At 38.7% G+C, this 22188-nt stretch overlaps 3 protein-coding genes across 3 annotated transcripts in view; 1 reads left to right on the top strand and 2 right to left on the bottom strand.

The window, feature by feature from the left end:
* ints7 (integrator complex subunit 7) overlaps nt 1-16134 on the top strand; it is a 57968-nt gene extending 41834 nt beyond the window's left edge. The window contains exons 13-20 of the mRNA XM_041213765.1: nt 2030-2236; nt 3961-4155; nt 4946-5049; nt 5694-5762; nt 9763-9895; nt 13309-13407; nt 14191-14376; nt 15002-16134. Of these exons, the coding sequence (XP_041069699.1) occupies nt 2030-2236; nt 3961-4155; nt 4946-5049; nt 5694-5762; nt 9763-9895; nt 13309-13407; nt 14191-14376; nt 15002-15292 (1284 nt within the window). The 3' untranslated portion in view covers nt 15293-16134. The remainder of the gene's footprint in view (nt 1-2029; nt 2237-3960; nt 4156-4945; nt 5050-5693; nt 5763-9762; nt 9896-13308; nt 13408-14190; nt 14377-15001) is intronic.
* The window catches only part of lpgat1 (lysophosphatidylglycerol acyltransferase 1), a 183112-nt gene that overhangs the window by 13231 nt on the left and 147693 nt on the right, over nt 1-22188 (bottom strand). The window lies entirely within an intron of this gene.
* The window catches only part of dtl (denticleless E3 ubiquitin protein ligase homolog (Drosophila)), a 168827-nt gene that overhangs the window by 75432 nt on the left and 71207 nt on the right, over nt 1-22188 (bottom strand). The window lies entirely within an intron of this gene.

Raw genomic sequence — 22188 nt, 5'->3', positions numbered from 1 at the left:
TAAAAAACTTAACTGAGTTTTTTATTCATACTTTATGAAATTTATTCATTCACTTTTATCCTTTCACCAGAATTCAAACAAGTAATTCAATCTTTTAATGCATTTTCTGAAAACCATCTTACAGGTGTTAGTTAAAAATTGGAGGTTTATGACTTGTTGGTGTATGGCAGGGGTGACCAGACCGTGGCCCATGAGCTGTATGCAGGTCTTTGACACACAAAAGCATAGCTCATTCCTTTTGCTGTGAAGCCCATTAAATCATGTGTTGGAGGGAGATAAACAGCCAGATGCAGCCTCGGCAACAATCCGCATCACAGGAGAGAACCGGAGAGCAGGCAGCAGCACTGGGAGGATGGCGCTCCAGCACCGTCATGAGATTTCTTTCATAGTTTCCGCCATCTGATATTGGGCCATGGCTTCCCAACCCACCCTCTCGCTGCTGACCCTTCAACTTACAGCCTCCATCTGGAAAGGGAGGAAACAGTTCAATACAGGACAGGAAAGTAAGAATCTGCTGTATTGGGACACTGGTACTCTGATTCAAATTTGTTGTTAAGTAGGCGGTTACAACTTTTTTCAGGTAAAATCAATATTGTTTTTAACCTCTTGACTGATTTTTCACATTGCAAGGGCAAGGCTGCCAAAGTCAGTTAAACTGAGCATGTGCTAGCTCTGGTGTGTCAGTGAAACAGATTTGTTTCTGCCATGATCTGAATTGTGTGTGAAGGAAGTATGGAAGATAGAGGAAAAAGCTGAAGGTTTTATCACGGAAGCAATAGTGATAAAAATGTATCTGTAAAAGTTGTCTGTATCTTGGGGCTCTCAAATGTCTGAAGAAAATCAGAAGGTTGAAGGTTTAGCCACCTCTGGTGTATGGTGTCAGTATATTACATGGACCTTTGTGCTGATTTGATAGTTTCTAGGGCTGAAATAGAGGATATCAGGATAACCTGCAATTAGCATGTCAATCATGTATTCTTCATTGTGTGGAACGTGTTCTGACTTTGGCTGTAAATGTTTATTACAGTTTATTTGCAGCCTCTAGTGGCAGATACCTAGTAGTGCAGCAATGTCGCACTGAAAATCCTGAACAATTTGGTCAAATTTCTAGTTTTGTGATCCTTATCTCCTTTCCTCCCCATTCCACCTGGTTCCTTCACCCCCCCCGCAAAAATCAAGAAGAAATTCCTAACAGAACAAAAATAATTGTTAACGTTTTCTGCACTAGAAAGGAAAGTCACTATCTGATTGGAGAGTCTGGGCTTGGAAACTGATCAAACAGCCAGATTTCTGTTTTCTTCTACCTGATTAAACAATTTAGATTTGCAGTGACCAGATGTATCGTTCCCATAGGAACAGGTTAGCCTCAGTAGATTTCCATTGTTAAGCTACCTTTCTGCTGAAAGAGTCTGTTTAATACCCCCAACCCAACCTGCTCACTATCATTTTAGCAAGCTAATATAAGAACAAATGAAATTCATCGGCTCAGATTCAGTGTTAGCTGCTACTAGGATTGAAACTGTAGGAGCAATCTTAACTGTTCTTTACAGAGGCACCACGTGTTTGTTTACTTTCATGTCATGCACACGGTACTGAGACCATTAACCATTCTCTTATTTACTTTAGATTGTAGAAAATTTGATTATGTGGCAATTGTTCTGCAACAGGATGGGTTGCTAAGAAGGCATTAAAGATCAACCAGATAGTTAGGGGCTGAAGTTCTGTGCAGGCCAGACATTCTGCTGTGACAGATCATAAATGTTAATCTGTAGTCCCCACATACTGAGATTCCAAGTTTGATCATGACAAAAAGGGGAGGAGAGGAAGCCAAGTACTTTGCATGGGAAGAAAAATCTGTGTTTGTCACCTGTAGTTTCAATTAGTGAAGTATGTACAACACAAAGGACTAAAAGATGGGAAGCAAAATTTGGACAAGAATCTTTTCTATCCATTCATCGCTTACATATTGAAATGTCACCAGTTTGCAGATATGTCTTTTACTGATATTTCTTTCTCATGGTATTTTCAGGGAAACCACGATATGGCTGGAGAACTTTACCATGGCTTGCTGACGCAAGTGGCCTCTGAACACTTTTATTTCTGGCTAAACAGTTTGAAGGAATTCTCGAAAGCAGAGCAATGTCTGGCTGACCTACAGGAGAGTGAATCTAGTGTTGCATTGGCCTGTATTGCTGAAGCTTTGAAATACTACCAGAGGGGCATTGCTTCACTGACAGTAAGTTCAATTCAAAATGCATGTGTCCAGTTTAAAACTTCACAGCTTCAGCAGTGGTCCAATTCTTTCAGCTTTATATTGTTGCAGAATAGATGACAACTGTTTTGTCAGCTTCCCAGAGGACATTACAGTTGGCAGCTGTGTCATATGCTTGTTGTGCAATTTGAAGGCAAGATATATTAAGCCATATAAAACCCTTTAGAAGTCTAATTCACAAAAATAAGTGTCCACCTCTTCTCATCTAAAAAAACACCACTTATAGTGCAGGAAAACTGGTTTGAGTATAATGCAGTTTAAGTATGATTTGGAACCTAGAATACTGACGGGCAGCTGGAGAGGCAGTCGAGAATCTTGACCATTTTCACACATCCTTCAATATGTAAGCTGTGCCTGATGACCAAGTGTTACAAACTTAGGTTTGGTGTAGGTACCTTCTCAGGTTCAGAGGTGTTGGTCACTCCACTAAGCAGACTCAGCATCCTTTTGCAGAGTTAATTCTGGCTGCTATATTTCTACTTGAATGATAACGTAGCTTATCAGCACCTCATCTTCCGACTAGGCACTTTATAGCCTTCCGGACTGAATACTGAGTTCAACAATTTTAGATCATGAACTCTCTCATCCATCCCCACCCCCTTTCCGATTCCCCCCTCGTTTTTTTCCCCAATAATTTATATAGATTTTTCTTTTCCCACCTACTGCCATTATTTTTAAATGTATTTCCATCCATTGTTTTATCTCTACCTTTTAGCCTTTTTTGATTCCTTCAACCGCCCGCTCCCCCCCCCCCCCCCCCCCCCCCCCACCCACCCCACTAGGGCTATCTGTACCTTGCTTATCTTGCTTTCTACCCTTAATTAGCACATTCCTCAGATAATATCACCACCTTCAATATCTCTTTGTCCTTTTGTCTGTGACATCCATCTTTTGGTTATCTCCACCTATCACTGGCCCTCTATCCAGCTCTACTTGTCCCACCCCCCCTTAAACCAGCTTATATTTCACCTCTCTTCTATTTTTACTTAGTTCTGTTGAAGAGTCATTTGGACTCGAAACGTTAACTGTGTTCCTCTCCACAGATGCTGCCAGACCTGCTGAGTTTTTCCAGGTATTTTTGTTTTTGTTTTGGATTTCCAGCATCCACAGTTTTTTGTTTTTATCAATAATACCCCCTTGTGATATGAACCTTATAATATGTGCTTCAGAGTCTCAAAGTGGATTGAGCCAATACCTTGCAGGATAAGATCAGATATGAATCGTTAAGCTGCTTTATTTCACAATAAGGTGAATGTATAAAAACCATTATGACTGAATTTAATCCATATGATTTATCTTTCTGCAATATTACAAATAAAAAAAATGCAACATTACAAACAAGGCTTCTAACTTTCCTCCAGCATTTCTAACCTCTCTGCCAAAGTGAAACTCCTCGCACTTTTCTGTTTAACAAGCCTCACTGCACTTGCAGTGTTCCTATTTTTAAAAGATTCCTTATTAGGAGAAAGATGTTTTGTATGCCACTTGTACAGATTGATCTTCAGACATGTCAACACCATTCCCCCTGCAAAAAAAACTTGCTGTCTGATTTTCTTTTATAATCATAATTAAAGCAATTGTAGGAAAAGTGAAAGCAAACTTGCAAATTTATATGAAAAAAACAGCTTTATGGAGTAGCTTGAGAGCATATCAATAACAAGCTGTTTTAAATTTAATATTCCTTTCAGGCTGCAAGTACACCTTCAAACCCCCTAACTTTTCAGTGTGAATTTGTCAAACTGAGGATTGACATGCTGCAGGCATTCTCTCAACTGATTTGTACGTGTAACAGCCTGAAGACCAGCCCTCCACCTGCCATTGCCACAGCTATTGCTATGGCATCCGGAAATGATTTGCAGAGATGTGGCCGTATTACCAACCAGGTATGTACATGCTTTACTCTATGCTTTGGATCAGGACTACTTTAGGACTGGGCTAGATGATCACTTACAGATTGGTTTAGAGGATCTTCAACACAATGAAGTAATTGAAATAATATCATAAAGCCACATTGGCAGCTGGAGTCGGTTAAATGTCCTCTGAATCCATTGCCATTACACCAGGTAACTGAACAGTGATGTTTACATTCTTGGTGGTAACCATGTACTTTGCAAATTGTAGAAGCAGAATGAAGTTCATAGTTAGGAATGTCGACCATTTACTCTAGGCTGGACAAAACTTTGTTTTATCACCATGATTTCTTGTCACTGGAGTGGAAAGATTAGTGATTATCTTTTGGGTGTGATGATTTGAATGCACATGAATGGCATGGTGTAATTAATTGTAATGTGCACACAGGCAAAATACTTGTGCATAGGTCACAATTTGGTGCAAATGTACTGAGAATACTACACGTTTGTAAGATTGTAAGGAGTAGGTTCAAAGTTAGCACATTGATCTAATGTTTCAACTGCTGTTTATGAATTTTGATCTTTTTTCTACCAGAATCTTTTGATCAAGTTACTTCCTTTAACACATTCATGGGTGTGTATTTTTTTTTTGATGCTTTTGCTGAATTCTGGCAAAACTTGCGGTTTCCACTCATGAAACACCAGCCAATTTTGCTTTTAAGCTTAATGTTGTGTCAACCTCTTTTAATATTTTTCAGTTTTGAACTTCTAACTAAAAAGATGTGCAGTTATTCTCAACTCAATTGTGTTTGTACTCATTTAGATGAAGATATCGATGGAAGAGTTCAGAAGTTTAGCAACGCGCTACCATGACCTTTATCAATCCTCCTTTGATGCTGACTCTGCCACCTTGAGAAATGTTGAGCTGTATCCTTTTCTGCTGAGCTGGAAATTTTTGTTTTGAACATCAATTGTGACAAAAAGATAACATTGGATATCTAGAGGCAGAAAATCTAAAAACTGTCAGTTGTGGATACTACCACACTCAGCAAGTGATTGTTTTGCGATTACTTTTTTTTAGCAGTTGCAAATGCATGCTGACTTGTTTTGCACAGAAAAGTGCAAATGGTCTTGTGTTTCATAGTTATTAAAATTCACCCTGACAAGTCTTTCATTTTGTACACATTAACTCAATCCTGCCCCCGGAGGACAGTGGATTGGTGTATTTTGCTTCATTCTGCATTGACGTGAGCAATGGAAAGTAGTGATCGGAGAGCAGGACGATAATTTTGTGGTATTGGATTGGCCAACTTTCACACGCCCCGCCTGATTTTCAAAGGCAAATAAAGCGGCATATATAAATGGTGACCAAACATTGCTGCCAACTTTATGCCCCTTTGAACTGAAGTGAAAAGTTTGAGATTGCAGCAAAGATGCAGAATAAATTTTGACGGTTTATTTCTGTTTTTTAAGACTGAGCCATTTTTGATAACTTGTAATGTACACAATTGGGAACAAGGTGGTGCAGTTTAATTATTTGCTATACACTGTGGCCTTAACTTTATGCATAGACAGCAACAAAGTTGCCTACTGATTTCTCATTCTATTGAAGCACTAATCCTGGATCCAGATTCTGCTAGGTAATAACTTCTAGTATGCATTTTATTGTTTTTCTTTATTCTTTTGTAGCAAGGCCAGCATTTGTTGCCCATCCCTACTTGCCGTTGAACAAATCTTGCTAGGTCATTTCAGAGGGCAGTTAAGAGTCAACCACATTGTTGTGGGTCTGAAGTCACATGTAGGCTAGACCAGGTAAAGATGATAGATTTCCTTCCCTTAAGGGCATTCATGAACCAAATGGGTTTTTACAACAATCGGTGATAATTTCATGCTCACCATTACTGAGGCTAGCTTTATATTCCAGGTTTATTAACTGCAAATTCCACCAGCTGCTACGTGCGATTTGAACCCCAGGGCATTAACCTGGGTCTCTGGATTACTAGCCCAGCGAAATTACCACTACACCCCTATTGTGTAGCATTATGCTGTCAAGTACCTTTAACAGGAACTTGTTTTGGAGGAAGAACTTGAGTGTGCAATGAGTTAGCATACCTCACTTTCACTTAAACTCTGGGTCCAACCCAGACCGATAGGATGAGCGTTTTTGAACTGCTAGCTATAATGGCTTTGATTAAATACTTGTCAATTTCTTCCCTGGTTCTACTGCCCTGCATCAACAGCATAAGTTTTGCCTAGCACCTGCTTCAGTTTGGTCTACTGCATCCGTTGCTCCCAATGCAATCTCCTCTACATTGGAGAGACCAAACGCAGACTGGGTGACCGCTTTGCAGAACACCGGTCTGTCCGCAAGCATGACACAGACCTTCCTGTCGCTTATTGTTTCAACACATCATCCTGCTCTCATGCTCACATATCCGTCCTTGGCCTGCTGCAATGTTCCAGTGAAGCCCAAAGCAAACTGGAGGAACAGCACCTTACCTTCTGTTTAGGCACTTTACAGCCTTCTGGACTTAACATTGAGTTCAACAACTTCAGACCATGAACCCTCTCCTCTATCTTCACCTCTTTTTTCAATATTCATTTTTATTTTTTAATTTATATTTTTTATCCACTTATTTTTATTTATTTTCAATTTTATTCATTGTTTTATCCCCATCTTTTATCCTATTTTTGATCTTTTTTCCCCACCCCACCCCCACGAGGGCCATCTGTCATTTTTCACGATGTTCTTTTCAGAGTGCTTACCCTTGTCCAGCTATTATCACATTCTGCTTTCTTATCTTATTGCCACTATCAGCATCTCCTTTAGCCCTTTCCATTACCATTTACATCCCCTTTGTCCTTTTGTTCATGACATCTTTGTCAATCTCTCCTTTGCCCCCACCTATTACTGGCCTTCTTTCCAGCTTCACCTGCTCCACCCCCTCTTAAACAGTATAAATTTCAAGAAATATGGCTTACCTGGGTTGCCCACACCATAGGAACAAAATTGTAGAACAATTTATAAAGATTATCGAGCCAAAATTATTTTTCAGTCACATTGTTTTCTGACAGATGGTAAACTTGTTGCACTTCCTGTGCAAGCAATATCCTTGCAGTTCTCAGGGAGCCTGTCCCAAATTCTAACTGGCACTAGCGTTTTGCTGAACAGACATTGATATCTTGCACAATTGCTGCAATAATAACAGTTCAGCCTTCCTTGGATTAATGTATTACAGAAGATCCTATTTTCCTTATGGCTAACCTGGAAGATGTAATACTAATGCTCTGAATCATTTCTTAAATAGCAGAAGTTCAAACCCAGTTTTAATTAAAGTTTGCTTTCTCATAATTATGGGGAAAGAAATGGCATCCCTTCTACATTAAACAAGAGTATCTTGTGTACTAGGTTAATCCAGGAGGGAGGGTGATGGTTTTAGATATGCTTAGACTAATTGGTGGAGAGGGAGCGTTTTTTGTCAGGATAATTCATAATTCGTGGACATTTGTTTGGACAGTTCCTTTCGCAGAGTGGGGTATTAAATGGAGAAATGAATCTATTCCATGCAAGTTTTCAATGACACTGCATTACTCGATATGAAATATTTTAGGCTTCTCTTCCCCCCACTCCCCCGGTCCCCATCCACTTGGGGGTTGGCGGGGTGCAAAATGTGGAGCCCTCGTTCCACATCATCCTTCAATAAATATTAATTTCTTGAGCAATACAGCAAAATTGCTGAAATTTGTTCAACTGTTGTGAAAGTTTTTGATAAATATCCTCATACTGCAGTGTCATGTCATCCTGTTTGGAGCTAAACCTTTCCTGGAACCCTGCATGGGAAAGAAAGGAACGATGCAATTCATGTATGCTGTCAACCGTATAGCTTCAGTATTATTCCTTGCGTGCAAGAACACAGCACTGCGGATGCTTGAAATCTGAAATAAAACAAAAAATGCTGGAAGTGCTGCCTGACCTAAGTATTTACAGCATTTTTTGTTTTTATTTCACTATTGTTTGCCTGCATCCGTTGCAAATCTTCCAGAAAAAAAACCTTGGATCTTGTTTTAAAAAAACTAGGGCCCAATTATGAAAGTGTTCCATAACTTACACATGCAACTTGACCAGTGGAGCCCAAAAATGGCTAGATATGTTAACAGTCTTCTGCACTTCCATATAAAATGATCATAAAAATTATGTTGAAATGGATGTCACTACATTTTTTGCTGCCTCTAAACGAGACAGTCCTACTTAGTGGATTCCATCTTATATATTAATGATTTGGACTTAAAAGTGGGGTGGCATGATTGGGGAATTTGCAGGTGACTCAAAAATTGGCTGTGTAGTTGAAAGTTTGAAGGATAGCTGTTGTCTCCAGAATGATATCAGTGGTTTGGTTGAGTGGACGGAAAAGTGGCAGATGGAATTCAATCCAGAGAAGTCTGAGGTAATGCATTTGGGGAGGGCAAACAAAGCTAGGAAATACACAATAAATGGGAGGATATTGAGAGGGGCAGAGGAAGTGAGAGACCTTGGTGTACATGTCCATAGGCCCCTGAAGGTGGCAGGACAGGTGGATAAGGTGGTAAAGAAAGCATAAGGAATGTTTTCCTTTTTTTGATAAGGCATAGAATACAAAGGCAGGGATGTGATGATGGAACTGTATAAAACACTGGTTAGGCCACAGCTGGAATTTTGTGTACAGTTCTGGTTGCCACATTACAGGAAGGACATTATTGCTCTACAGGGAGTACAGAGGAAATTTACAAGACAGTTGCCAGGGCTTGAAAATTTCAGCTGTGAGGAAAGATTGGATAGGCTGGGGCTATTTTCCTTGGAACTGAGGAGGCTAAGGGGCGACCTGATTTAAGCATACAAGATTATGAGGGGCCTAGATAGAGTAGACAGATGCCCTGCTTTCCCTTGCAGAGAGGTCAGTTACCAGGGGGCACAGATTTAAGGTGATTGGTAGAGGATTAGAGGAGACATGAGGAAAAACTTCTTCACCCAGAGGGTGGTGGGTGTTTGGAATTCACTGCCTGATTTGGTGATGGAGATAGAAACTCTCAGCTCATTTAAAAGGCATCTGGATCTGCACCTAAAGTGCTGTAACCTGCAAGGCTACAGACCAGGTGCTGGAAGGTGGGATTAAAGTGAGCAGCTAGTTTTTTTTTCGGCCAGCGCCAACACAATGGGCTGAATGGCCTCTTTCTGTGCTGTAACTTTTCTATGGTTCTTAAGAACATCTTCAAAGTTATTTTTAAATTATAATTTTATTTCCTTTTTAATTTGGTGCACAAAGCACCTAATCGGGTAGATGCATCTACCCTAGCCATCACAAACTTTTATTTAGATCATGAAGCTAGCCGTGTAGAGAGAAAATTACACAGAACAATAATGGATGTGCTGCTATGTTTATCTCAGTAATGAAGCAGGCCTATTTAGCTTTTTGTCACCCTCCTTCTGTGCTCCACATAAAATTGCAGACATTCCCATCAATTCTGTCATATGCATATAAAACTAGCTCTAGTATAGTGAGTAAACTATGGAGTACAATAGGTATAAACTGACTTGGCTACAATCCAAATATATTGCTGCTAGAAAACTTTGAAGGTGATTTGTTTTAATTGACTCTCCTGCAGTTTCCAAGAATACGGATGTAGTGGGAGTGTGCATGCTGAGAGCGAGTATGAAAGAAGCATGCTGTCTGTGTTTGCTCAAGTGCTGGAGGACGTTGAGAGTCTCAGCAGAAAGTATCCTCCTGTTTCCTACCTGGTATGTAATGTAGATTGCAGCTGGTTCAATAATAAATATTGGCAGTTTGTGCCTATAAAATGCCTTTGTTTTGTGAAAAAGTGTTCAGCTCCTCAAATGGTTCAAAATGTTTAATTTCTTCACCCGTTGTTGCTCTTCTCCTTTCCTGATGGTGTGGATTATGGTTATGATTCCCCAGCCAGGGGAAACATTTTTTCAGCATCTACCCTGGCCAGTCCCTTAAGAATTTGTATGTTTCAATTAGATCACCTCTCATTCTTCTAAACTTCAGAGAATGTAGCCTTAGTCCATTGAATCTTTCCTCCTAGAACAATCCCTTCAGTCTAATGAACCTTCATTGCACTGCCACTCTGGCAAGTATATCCTTTCTTAGGTAAGGAGACCAAAACTCCACACAGCACTTCCTAGGTGTGGCTTCACCAATGTCCTGTATAATTGTAGTGAGATTATTCTTCTGCGCCAATCCCTGTGTAACAAAAGTTAAACCATTCTTAATTGCTTGTGTACCTACATGTTTATCTTTGTGTGATTCATGTATAGGGGCACCCAGGTCCCTCTGAATGCAAACATTTCTGTGTCTCACCGTTCAAAAAATATTCTGCTTTTTTAATTTTTCTTGTTAAACTTCACATTTTGCATAGTTGTATCCCAACTGCCATGTCCTTGACCACTGGCCCAACCTGCCTATATCCCTCTGCAGTTTCTGCATTGATTTCACAGTTTACTTTCCCACCTAACTGTATCATTTGAGCTTGAGTATGAACTTGAATAGTGGTCAAGTCATCTGCAAACATTGAGAAGAAACACAATTAAACCTCAACCTGTCCTTCTCACTATATCCACGTATGCAGCTGCATATCTCAGATAGTTCTGTCAACTCAGCAGTGCATGGATTAACTAGACATTCAGCAATGTCATTTGTGTTTCTTTGGTTATCAGTTGTGGCTCAGTGGTAGTAACCTTGCTTCCAAGCCCTACTCCACAAACATGAACACATAATCTAGGGTGACACCTCAGTGCTGTACTGAAGGAATCCTGCACTGTTAGAGGTACCATCTTTCAGTTGAGACTGATCTCTTGGATGAATGTAAGAAATTTAATTACACTTTTCAAAGAAGAGTAGGGAGCTTTCCTGATATTTTAACCAACGTTCATCTTTCAACCAACACCACTAGAGTAGATTATCTGGTCATTTGTCTCATAGCTGTTTGTGAGACCTTGGTGTCATGCTTCCCTAAAACAATGAGTGCACTTCACAAGTACTTCAGTGATTATGAAGCTTTTAAGATATCCTGAGTTCATTAAAGGTTCCTAGAAATGAATATTCTTTCATTATTGAGACTAGTAAAACAACTATTGTAACCTGTTAACTTTTATGTCCAGGCCCCAGTTCAGCATGTCCACAGTTCTTTTCTTTATTATTCTCTTAGCTAAAATGTCAATAATGTGAGTGTTTATTTAACTAGATGAAGCATTACTGTAGTATTTATGTTTAATATTAGAATAATGGACCTCCGGAATAACAACATTTAACAATTGTTTTAATCTTTGTGACATTTTTTGCTGTAATACCTCACTAAGTAGCCTAACTTTAACTTTATTAATCAAATAAAGCACATAGAATATGTATGATACATGTATGGTTGATCTTCTATGATCTTGCATATATGGAGTCAACTATTCCTCAGGTCAAGCAGAATTTAGGAGGCAGTTAAATAATTGGATGAAAGTGAGGACGGGGGCAGGAAGAAGTTCAGGTGGAGAATTGAGGAAAACTCAGCAAAACATTTGTGGGGATCTGATCTATTTAATTTAGTAATCATTTGGTAGTTTAGAACTTGAGTATTGCTGAAAAAAGAGAAATGTCGAAGCTTTTTGTCTTGCACTCATTCAGGACACTTTGCAAGAATACCAATATAGGGGGGAAAACAGCAATTTACACTATGAGAAGAGAGTGCTGATTGGCAAGTGGACTGTGGTAGAAATGTTGCCATGGAGAATGCACCAGTTGATGGTAACTGACAGTAATCTGCCAAGCATTGTTTGAAATTTAAACCAGGCAGCTTGACCCTGATTAATCAAGGCGATGTGCTAAGGAATGAGTCAGCGAATGGCTGTCACTTATTTTGTTTAGCTGAAACAGACGCAATGTGTGTACATGTTCTTGTTGTCTAAAAAGAACAGGGCCCTGTGTATTAATATGTATGACTTCCAGTACGCGCAAATGAGCCAAACTGAGCCCGACTGACTATCTTAAATTGGTTATCAGTGTAATTCTTAGCACACTGAGGATTATTTAGCGAATGTTGTCCAATCGCGAAATCATATCTGATGTTGGACATTGTTTTGAGTTATGCAAACATAGGCTGGTTAGGTACAGTCTGTACCAAGCCCATTGTAAACAGCGGCTGGGACATGCCGTTTTATACGATCTGTCAGTCTTTGGGATGTATGGCCTACATACCTAGCATCACACAGCACTAAAATTCGTATACCACGTTACTCATTTGTGTGATAGGCAGAACATCTTTTTGGCTTGATGGCAGCATCCTGTTAGTTGCAAATACCACTCATGTTGCAACTGCATTGTAGCAGTGTGAAACAGCTAGCTTCACTTATTGCTCAAATTTTTGAGATGCCTTGCCCTTCCAGAGTAATCTGAGGTAGACTGGGCACTTTTCAGGGCCGAAGGTGGCAGCCTTAGGCCTGTTCATGAGTTTGCATGATATGTAGCGCGAAATGATCTGATCAGGGTAGCCATTATCTCATAGGATGTCCTATTTCAGAATCAAGTTTGCATAATAAGCAAATGGCTCGAGCCCTACTTACAAGGATGATAAGACCAACCTTATAGTGTGTGGAACTGTAAGAATCCCAATGATCTTACTTATATTAATACACAGGGCCCTGTTCTTTGCAGACAGAAAGAACATGTACACACATTACGCCTGTTTCAGCTAAACAAAATAAGTGACAGCCATTCGCTGACTCATCCCTCAGCTCAATGCCTTGACTAATCAAGGTCATGCTGCCTGATTTAAATTTCAAACAATGGTTGGCAATTAACTGTCAGTCAGTTAGCGCATTCTCCATGGCAACGCCTTTACCAATCAAAGTCTACTTGCCAACCAATCGGCACTGACTTCTCATACAGTACAAATTGTTGTTTTCCACTTCTATTGTTATTCTTGCAGTCCTGATGAGTGCAAGATGAAAAGCTTTGACAAGTCTTTTTTTTCAGCAATTTCATTTAGCTTTCAAAAACCATACAGGTAACTTTGCAGGTAAATATCCTTATTTAATTATCTACATTTTGGATTATTAAAAACCTATGCAATTGGTGTCATATCCTAAGCATGTTTTTTTACTGCCAGTGTAATGCTTATTAATCTTCCCTTATATTTTAATTCCAGCATACAATGTGCCTTTGTGGGGCTATTATTTCCTTGCTGAAGGTCCCCTTGTCATTTCAGAGATATTTCTTCCAAAAGCTTCAGTCTACCAGCATCAAGGTATGTCTATTGAATGAACTCTGATTTTTACTTCTGATCTTAAAAGACATTATTGGAAGGTGATTCCTCAGATTTTGAAATTGCATGCTTCAGTAATTTTTTTAACCTTCTTAAGTTTTTAAGTCATGAGTAACCCCTTCTTCCTCAGTTTGGAACTCCTTGCTTTCCTTGTCTCTGTTCACATTCACCCAGCCTGCCATATTCAATATAATCTTTTTTTGTATCACAATATAGCACCTCACACTTACTGCCATTGCATTTCATCTGCCACTTCATTGGCCATTCCAACTTCTTATCAATAACATCTTGAAGCTTCCTTTGGTCCTCAGAATTACTTTCAATGCCATCCATTTTACTAATAGTTGCTGTGAAATAAAATTTCTCGTGTACTGGATCTCAACTGAGTGACCCAAAAATCACCACTTTGGTCTAGCCTCTAAGCTAACTGAATTAAGAAAAGCTGGTAAAAACTAAAAAACTGCAGATGCTGGAAATCCAAAACAAAAACAGAATTACCTGGAAAAACTCAGCAGGTCTGGCAGCATCGGCGGAGAGGAAAAGAGTTGACGTTTCGAGTCCTCATGATCCTCCAGTTCTGTTGAAGGGTCATGAGGACTCGAAATGTCAACTCTTTTCTTCTCCGCCGATGCTGCCAGACCTGCTGAGTTTTTCCAGGTAATTCTGTTTTTGTTAAGAAAAGCTGGTACTGGCTTTTTATTAATTTAAGTTTGTCATTGGATAGCTACAATTAAAATTAATTCCTTTTCTCTAATGTTTTTGCAGTTAGCACTGTCACCTTCTCCCCGCACTCCAACAGAACCAATCACTGTGCAGAATAATCAGCAACTGGCTCTGAAGGTAGAAGGTGTTATCCAGCATGGCTCGAAGCCTGGATTCTTCCGGAAAATTCAGGCAGTTTGCCTAAATGTTTCATCCTCACTACAGACCAAGGGTGTGCAAGATTACAAGGTAGCTGCCCCCATAGTGTTTAAAATGCTGCATTTAACCTAAACAGACTCTAACACAATTTTAATAACCTCATATTTGAAACACTTTTTCTTGTAATGGATTTTAAGAAAAAAAATTAATATTGTTGAATATTTGTAAAAGACATGTTTGTGATTTGATTGCTAACTAGTATCTATAGTTCTAGTAGATTGTTAGGGTTAGAATGGAAATGTTTGAGAATACAACACCTGTACAGTTTTCATTTTACATTAATTAATGTATTCCTTGACGATGTGTTGTACAGCTTCAGGCACAGTTTGATAGCTTGCGTTGTCTTCATGTGCAGCCTTAACCTGGTCTTTAAGTGATGTTCATTACTGAAAATGTGAATGTATTTAATTCAAGATAAAACTACAGTTGTTACTGTGTAGTGCAGTTATGTATTTAGGTCTTTGCCCATTTGTCACTCTTTATGAACAATTTAATGTTCAGTGATTATATTTTATCTCAAAACTGGATGCATAATTGCGACTGTTAAAACTTTAGATTTATAAAGCTGGTTGAAGTTATAACTTCGGTATAATTTATGAGCTTTATAATGCTGATGGTGGTATGAGTTAAATTTCCTATTATGTCTATTTCCCAGGTATTGCTGGAGAATTTGACAAATGAAATGGAGCAGCGGGTGGAGCCCCATAATGACTATTTCAGCACTCAGTTCCTGTTGTGTTTTGCTGCACTTGGGAACCACAGTGTTTCTGTTGAAGCATCTGTTATTGACTCTAATGGCATCATTTGGAAAACAGGACCCAAAACTACCATTGCTATCAAATCTATGGAGGATCCATTCTCTCAGCAGTTACGCCTGCAGCAGCAGCAGCAACAGCAGTCACAACAACAGTCGCAGCTGCAAAGGAATGCACTCTGTAGATTTTAATGATGAATTACTTATACTTAGGAAATAGACTGTGTGAGAATATTTTGCAAGCTAATGAAGACTTTTGCCAAATATCAGATGCCCAACATAATACTTTGTTAGGGAATATCAGGATGCACTCTATCAATTAAGTTCCTAATATTGTATTATGCAATTTGTGGCCCAGGTTAATAGAGTTTGTTTGTTTGGTTTCCACCCTACTCCCCACTGGGTTTCATTTTGCTTTCTTCACCAGCCCTTCCTGCCCTGTCCATCAGAAAACAAACCAAAACCACCTTTCACTACCAGTGCTGCTCTATGGATCAGCTGTTGAACTAGATTGCACACTTTCTTCTCTAATCTCCCTATTTCGGAATAGGTATGCCATGATTTATCTGGCTCTAACCAAACTAAGTTTCTTAGCAAATCAGTTTGATGGTGGTGCCTGCCAGAACCTAGCTATAATGTATGCTTTGGTTATGTTTTTGTTGGTTAATTCTTTATCTGTTAATTTTGAATTTGGAGGGATTGTGAACTTGGATCAAGCAGTAGCTATAAGGTTTGTGTTGATCCCATTATTGTGAATTGATGCAAATTTTAATGGTGAGGCACAGCTGTAAACTGTAAATCACCACATTTATTAAAAGAAGATCCAAAGGTAGTATCCATGAAGATAATACCATGGCTCTCTGTCCTGGCCAGTCTTGGAAAGGAGTACGCCTCCCAAGCTTGCTCTGCCATGACTAATTTTTTTTACCAACCTTTGCTTCCTATCCCATGATTCCCTTAGCTAACGAAATCTGATTGATCTGTCTTGAAAATATCAATTGACTGAGCATTCCACAGCCTTTTGGCAAAGAGAAAGTCCCAAATATCCACCACACTTTGTGTGAAAATGTGCTTCCTGATTTATTTCCTAAATCTAACTCTAATTTTAAGATTATACCCTCTTGTTCTGGTTTTCTTCTCCCCCCGCCCCCCCCAGAGGAAATTACATCTCAATTGTGCCTCAATTCAATCCCATCAAATTCCTTTATTTGAAACACCGAAGGAATAGAATCCTAAGTTCCTGCAACCTGTCCTCATGAGTTGTTCCTTTAAACCCCCTTAGAATTCTGGTGAATCTATGTTGTACCCCCTCCAAGATCAGTATGTCCTTCCTGAGGTCCAGTGGCCAGATTTGAATGCAGTAGTCCACATGGGGGCTGAACAAGACTTTTGTGCAATTGAAGAATTGCTTGCTTACTCTTAAATTCCAAGTCCTTTTGAGATAAGCCACCATTCAGTTAATCTTCTTGATTACTTTTGTACTTGGGCACCAGTTTTTAGGATCAGTGCACGTGGACAGCTCTTCCACAGCTTAATCTTTCACCGTTAAGAAAATATTCTGATTTCACTTTCAAAGTGATTGACCTTGCATTTCTGCACCTTGAACTCCACCTTTTTCTTTAAAAAAAATCATTCTTGGAATCTGGGTGCAATGGCCAACATTTATTGCCAATCCCAAGTTGCCCTTGAGAAGGTGATGATGGATCTTCTTGAAATGCTGCTGTCTGTACGATGAAAACGCCCTCTTGATACTGTTAGGAGGTTCCAGGATTTTGTCTAGTGCTGAAGGAACTGTAATGCATGTCAAAGTCAAAAAGGTGAATGTCATGGGAGGGAACTTGGTGTACCCATGCAGCTGCTGCCTTTGCCCTTCTAGATGGTTGGGGTTCTGCTGAGAACCCTTGGTGAGTTGCTGCAAATTTCTGCAGCCTGTCCTTATGAGTAGGTGATGAGAAACTTAGGATTCTATTCCTTTGGTGTTTAAAATAAAGGGATTTGATGGGATTGAATTGAGGCACAATTGAGATGTAATTTCCTCTGGGGGGAGAAATCCAGAACAGGAGGGTATAATCTTAAAATCAGAGTTAGATCATTTAGGAAAGAAATCAGGAAGCACATTTTCACACAAAGTGTGGTGGATATCTGGGACTTTCTCTTTGCCAAAAGGCTGTGGAATGCTCAGTTAATTGAGCACCACTGGTGGAGAGAGTGGATGCTTAAGGCGGTGGATGGAATGCTGGTCAAGTCGGCAGTTTAGTCCTGGATGATATTGAGCTTCTTGAGTAATGTTGCAGCTGCACTTTTCTAAGTGGAGAATATTCCATCACATTCTTGACTTTGTGCTTTATAACTGATGAAGAGGCTCTGGAAAGTCAGGAGGTAAGCAGAGAAAAAACAAATCTTCCTGTTCTTCTGGGGTGGGGAAGCCAAATATAAAATGTGCCTCTCCTCAAACAATTGTTTTTTGGTTCTGCCGTAGACTAGATGACCTTGATATTTACTGCCGCTGTGTTTGTTTTAATTAGATATATGTTCGGTGTATTGTAAATTCTGAAAATGAAGAATTTCAAGTTTTGAAGTTTGTTCAGATAAAAAGCAGTCGAGATAATGGATCACAATTTGCCTGGCCTTTTCCTGTAATTTAGAGATGAGTCACCTATTCTGTTTGCAAAATTACAAATATAGATTGTAGATTTATGTAATGCTTAATACTTCTGAATCCTGGCAGTTGCCAATGGATTTTAGCACCCTAAATCTCCATTTGGATCTGTTACATTTATATACCTCACCTTAATAAGGTTTTTTAAATCATTTATCTTCGTATCCTGACATGTTTCAGCTTGTAGCTTTCAGAGGTTATTGAAGTGGTTTCATATCCTTAGAGATTGATCTCATTTTATGTCTACACAACTTGATGTCATCTTGTCACGATTTTCACACATTGTGTTCACACAGTTTTCCTATTATAATTTCTTTTGTCCACATTTAGAGTGGACTTTGTCTATGTTGTAAGCTTGTCACTCTTTCCAATCTGACTGTTCCCACAAATTGTTTAAAATACTTTCAGATTTGTTCCTCAACCATTTCTTTTCTCTGTAATTGGGATTTCCTTTGTCCAAAATAAAGGTTTAAATATATTTTTTTTAAATCACAATACAATAACATTGAATTTATCCATTGAATTGTCATTTCTATCTTTAAAGCCTTCTTTGAGGGCCTCGAGCTCTGCCAAAATCTGGGCGTGGATTTAATATTTTTGCCCATTGTCCCAAGTTAAATTTGAACCGTGAATTCTAAGCATGTGTCGTGTATCTAATTTTCCAGGAAACACTGTAATGATGGAATATTTTTATTTAGCCTCTAGAAGTTTCTGCTCAATTGTTTTTCAAAATTATTTCAAGAAATGAGAGGAAAAATGTTAAAAGCTTCATTCAGTTAATATTTATTTTGAGCTTTTTTTAAAAAACAAAGAAATCTAGATTTGAACTGGTCTGTCTGTATGTGTAATTTTTGTTTTTTATCCCATAAATTTCATGAAGTACATTAAACTAAGGGAAACATGACTTTCCTCATAGATAAAAACAAAAAACTGCGGTTGCTGGAAATCCAAAACAAAAACAGAATTACCTGGATTAGCTCAGCAGGTCTGGCAGCATCGGCGGAGAAGAAAAGAGTTGACGTTTTGAGTCCTTATGACCCTTCAACAGAACTGAGTGAATGTTAGGAGAGGGGTGAAATGAAATATAAGCTTATATTTCACCCCTCTCCCAATATTCACTCAGTTCTGTTGAAGGGTCATGAGGACTCGAAACGTCAACTCTTTTCTTCTCAGCCGATGCTGCCAGACCTGCTGAGTTTTTCCAGGTAATTCTGTTTTTGTTATGGCTTTCCTCATTACAGTTGAATTCATTTTTTAAAAATGTCTAATTTTGGAGCAAGCAGCCTTTAGTTACCTTCCACGATTATCATCCGCCTTCTGTTCACTATTGGAAAAACATAGATTTATCTTGCTAACAGCTGGTTATCGTAGCTGTTTCATTTTTTCAAATAAAAACAAGCCAGTTTAATTTTGAAAGCTATAAATACTACCTGTATTTTGTTGATTGTAATTGACATGTTTGCATTTTTGTCTGTGAGAGACATAGAATGGCAGATGGATACAGGCATCCTGAAAGCAATCTCAAAACTCCAAATTCACAACCAACAAGGTTCCTTTAGAAAGTTGCAAGCCAGTGCTGTAACACACAGGATTTCTTCACCATTGTTTAACCTCCCTTCATTCCTGACAGATCCCAGAAATCTACCAGCAAGCCAAGCCTCATATCCAACTCCTTCCTCCACCCCTACCAGTCATGGCAAACAGTTTTGCCAAGCTACAAGATGCCAAACCACAAGATATCTATGCACAGTGATGACAAATCAAATGTTGCCAATCTCCGGCAACCCCACTGCAATACCATCAAACACCAGGACCCCAATACTGTTCAACCCCAGGACAATTTCCCAGTGCAGCTAAACTCCATTCCACCTCAACAATACAGTTAAACATAGCACTAGATATCTACCTCCAATTAATGCATTGAGTACATATAATATCATTTGTATCCATTTTGCAATGAATTTCAGAACCCTGTCCATTATTCCATCACCAAAGTACCAGTAAATGCTCCAGAACAGAGTTAAATAAAAATTGAATTTGACTTATTCAGTTATTGTAAATAAGTGACCTTGATGTTATATCTTACATGGCATAAACACCCCTACTGCAAAATAATGAATCTTCTGACTTGAGTAATGACATCTAATAATATATTTAGAAAAAAATCTGCATCTGTGTGCTCTTCCTGCAAACATTTTCATTATGAAGTCCATTTATAATGGAAATTGCTATGGTGAAACTTACATGCTTTAATTGCACCCTCACACTAAAGGATATGTTGCATAATGTGGGATGAAGAAAATACTTTAATAATTCCAGTGCAGTATCAGACAAATCTAGACCTAGGTTAATGTTTTCAATATACTCATGACCTAATGTAAAAGGTATTTGTGCTGATTACAAGATTAAACCGATTCAGTGGAATATTCCAGTAAATCTAAATTAATTGTAGGCACAAATTAACTTTAAAAAAAATCTTAGAAAAACTAGTATCAGCTATATTATTCATTAATGTCTACTATTTTGTTTGAGTACTGAATGTGCAAGCTTGTCAAAATACTGGTGCTAAATAATATACCAAACTTAAATGGGCCTGATTGTGTAACAGTGTTGATCATGATTTGGATAACCTAGGTGATATTTTTTATGTAAATTAAGTTCTGTCTGTTATTTAAATGGGTCAAATTTCCACCAGAAATGGGATTAGTCAGAATCTAGAGACCAGGGGGGAAGGTAATCATTATATCACACAACTGCATATTCACTGTTTGGAATATGGTAGATCCATAGTCTTTCAAAACTTTGTCCTGTTTTCTTTATTTTGACAGTCCAACTGATGGATTCTATATCAAATCCCCAAAACATATGGATGCATTTCGAGACTGAAGTTGCTTTTTGCCTTCTGCACAACTCCAATACATTGTGTGTCTACATGCTGACTGTGCCATTCTTCACTTTAGTGATATAGATGCAGTATTTGTTGCTACTTTCATAAGTAAACTTGTATCTGTTTTGAAAGTAACCAGAATAAATTCTTTTTTCATTATATTTCTGGTTGCTATAAAGATTTGATGTATTTCTAATATAATTTATTTCCGTTAAAATTTAATACTCTGCTGTTCTTAACTAATGCGGAAGTTCGAAGACCATAGCTGCAAGCTATGTTTGTTATTCATCTGTCACTAAACGTGTTAGAAACTGCTTCTGAACATTTGGGAGGCAAGCTGTATTTTGTGACTTAAAAAAAAACCTGCAAATTGTTGATGTATGAAAATATTAATCTCAAAGCATGGTATTGTCACAGTTGCAGGGTGTTTCTTAGAAGTGGGGATCTATTTTGGCAGACACTCTGGAAAAATTCAGATGAAATAAGTGACAGATGGTCAAACTAAAGCAAAATTGAAACAGCTCTCACTAATTTAGAAGTATCTAGGTTAGAGGCTCTAACAGTTGAATCAAACGGTCACCATATGTTTTGGATTTGATATCTTATCTAATTTACTCATTTGATTGAAGTAAGAGGGGAACTTCTATATTCTGGTCGGGCCTGTCATTCTTTGATGTGTTTCATATTTCCCAGTCTTCAGTCTGACCTGGTTTTGCTGCCCTGACTCAAACTGTGCCCAATCACATTAAATTATCACATTATATATGGTGCCTGAAGGATGTGAAAAATAAGATTGCAGCACACACCATACATTTCAATTAATACAAATGAAAATCTTTTAAGTCTCAATCTTCTTTAACAATTGCTGAAATTAGGTGTTTGAATAGCATTATTTATCTCTGTGGAAGAATAGTCCAAATGAGCAAAGTGTAGGAACTATTCAACATGAACACTTGGTTTAAAAATGCACATTGTTCTGAAATGATTTTTATCCACTTAAGATTCACTGCAGTATTGGTAATATTTGGAGAGAGAGCACCTGGTTCTGTGGTTCAGTGAATTTGATCTATTCAGAAAGCTGAAAACTAGGTAAATGAATTTACACGTGAACGCAGCTGAAATCTTGTCCTCAACGGGTTGGATGTAGCCATGGTTACATGCAAATCTATTGGGTCTCTAAAAATATTTGTTCCCTGATGGATCAGTGCATAAATGTGGTACTGCACAAAGACATGCAGTCTAAGGAAGGTCTCGAATCTGAACCCTTGGTGAACTGTGCTGAGTTAGCCAAAATTAATGAAGCTACTTAGAACTGTAGAAAAGTTGCAACACAGAAGGAGGCCATTTGGCCCATTTTGTCCATGCCAGCCGAAGGACACCCAGGTGCCCTTTCTAATCCCACCTTCCTGCACTCGGCCCATAACCTTGCAGTTTACAGCACTTTAGGTGCAGATCCAGGCACTTTTTAAAAGAGTTTAAAGTTTCTGCCTCTACCACCAACTTGGGCAGCAAATTCCAGACACCCACTACCTTCTGTGTAAA

This window comes from Carcharodon carcharias, chromosome 2, assembly GCF_017639515.1.
Source record: "Carcharodon carcharias isolate sCarCar2 chromosome 2, sCarCar2.pri, whole genome shotgun sequence".
NCBI classification, from domain to species: domain Eukaryota; kingdom Metazoa; phylum Chordata; class Chondrichthyes; order Lamniformes; family Lamnidae; genus Carcharodon; species Carcharodon carcharias.
Note: the sequence above shows the minus strand (reverse complement) of the source record. Positions and strands in the feature narration are given on the sequence as shown.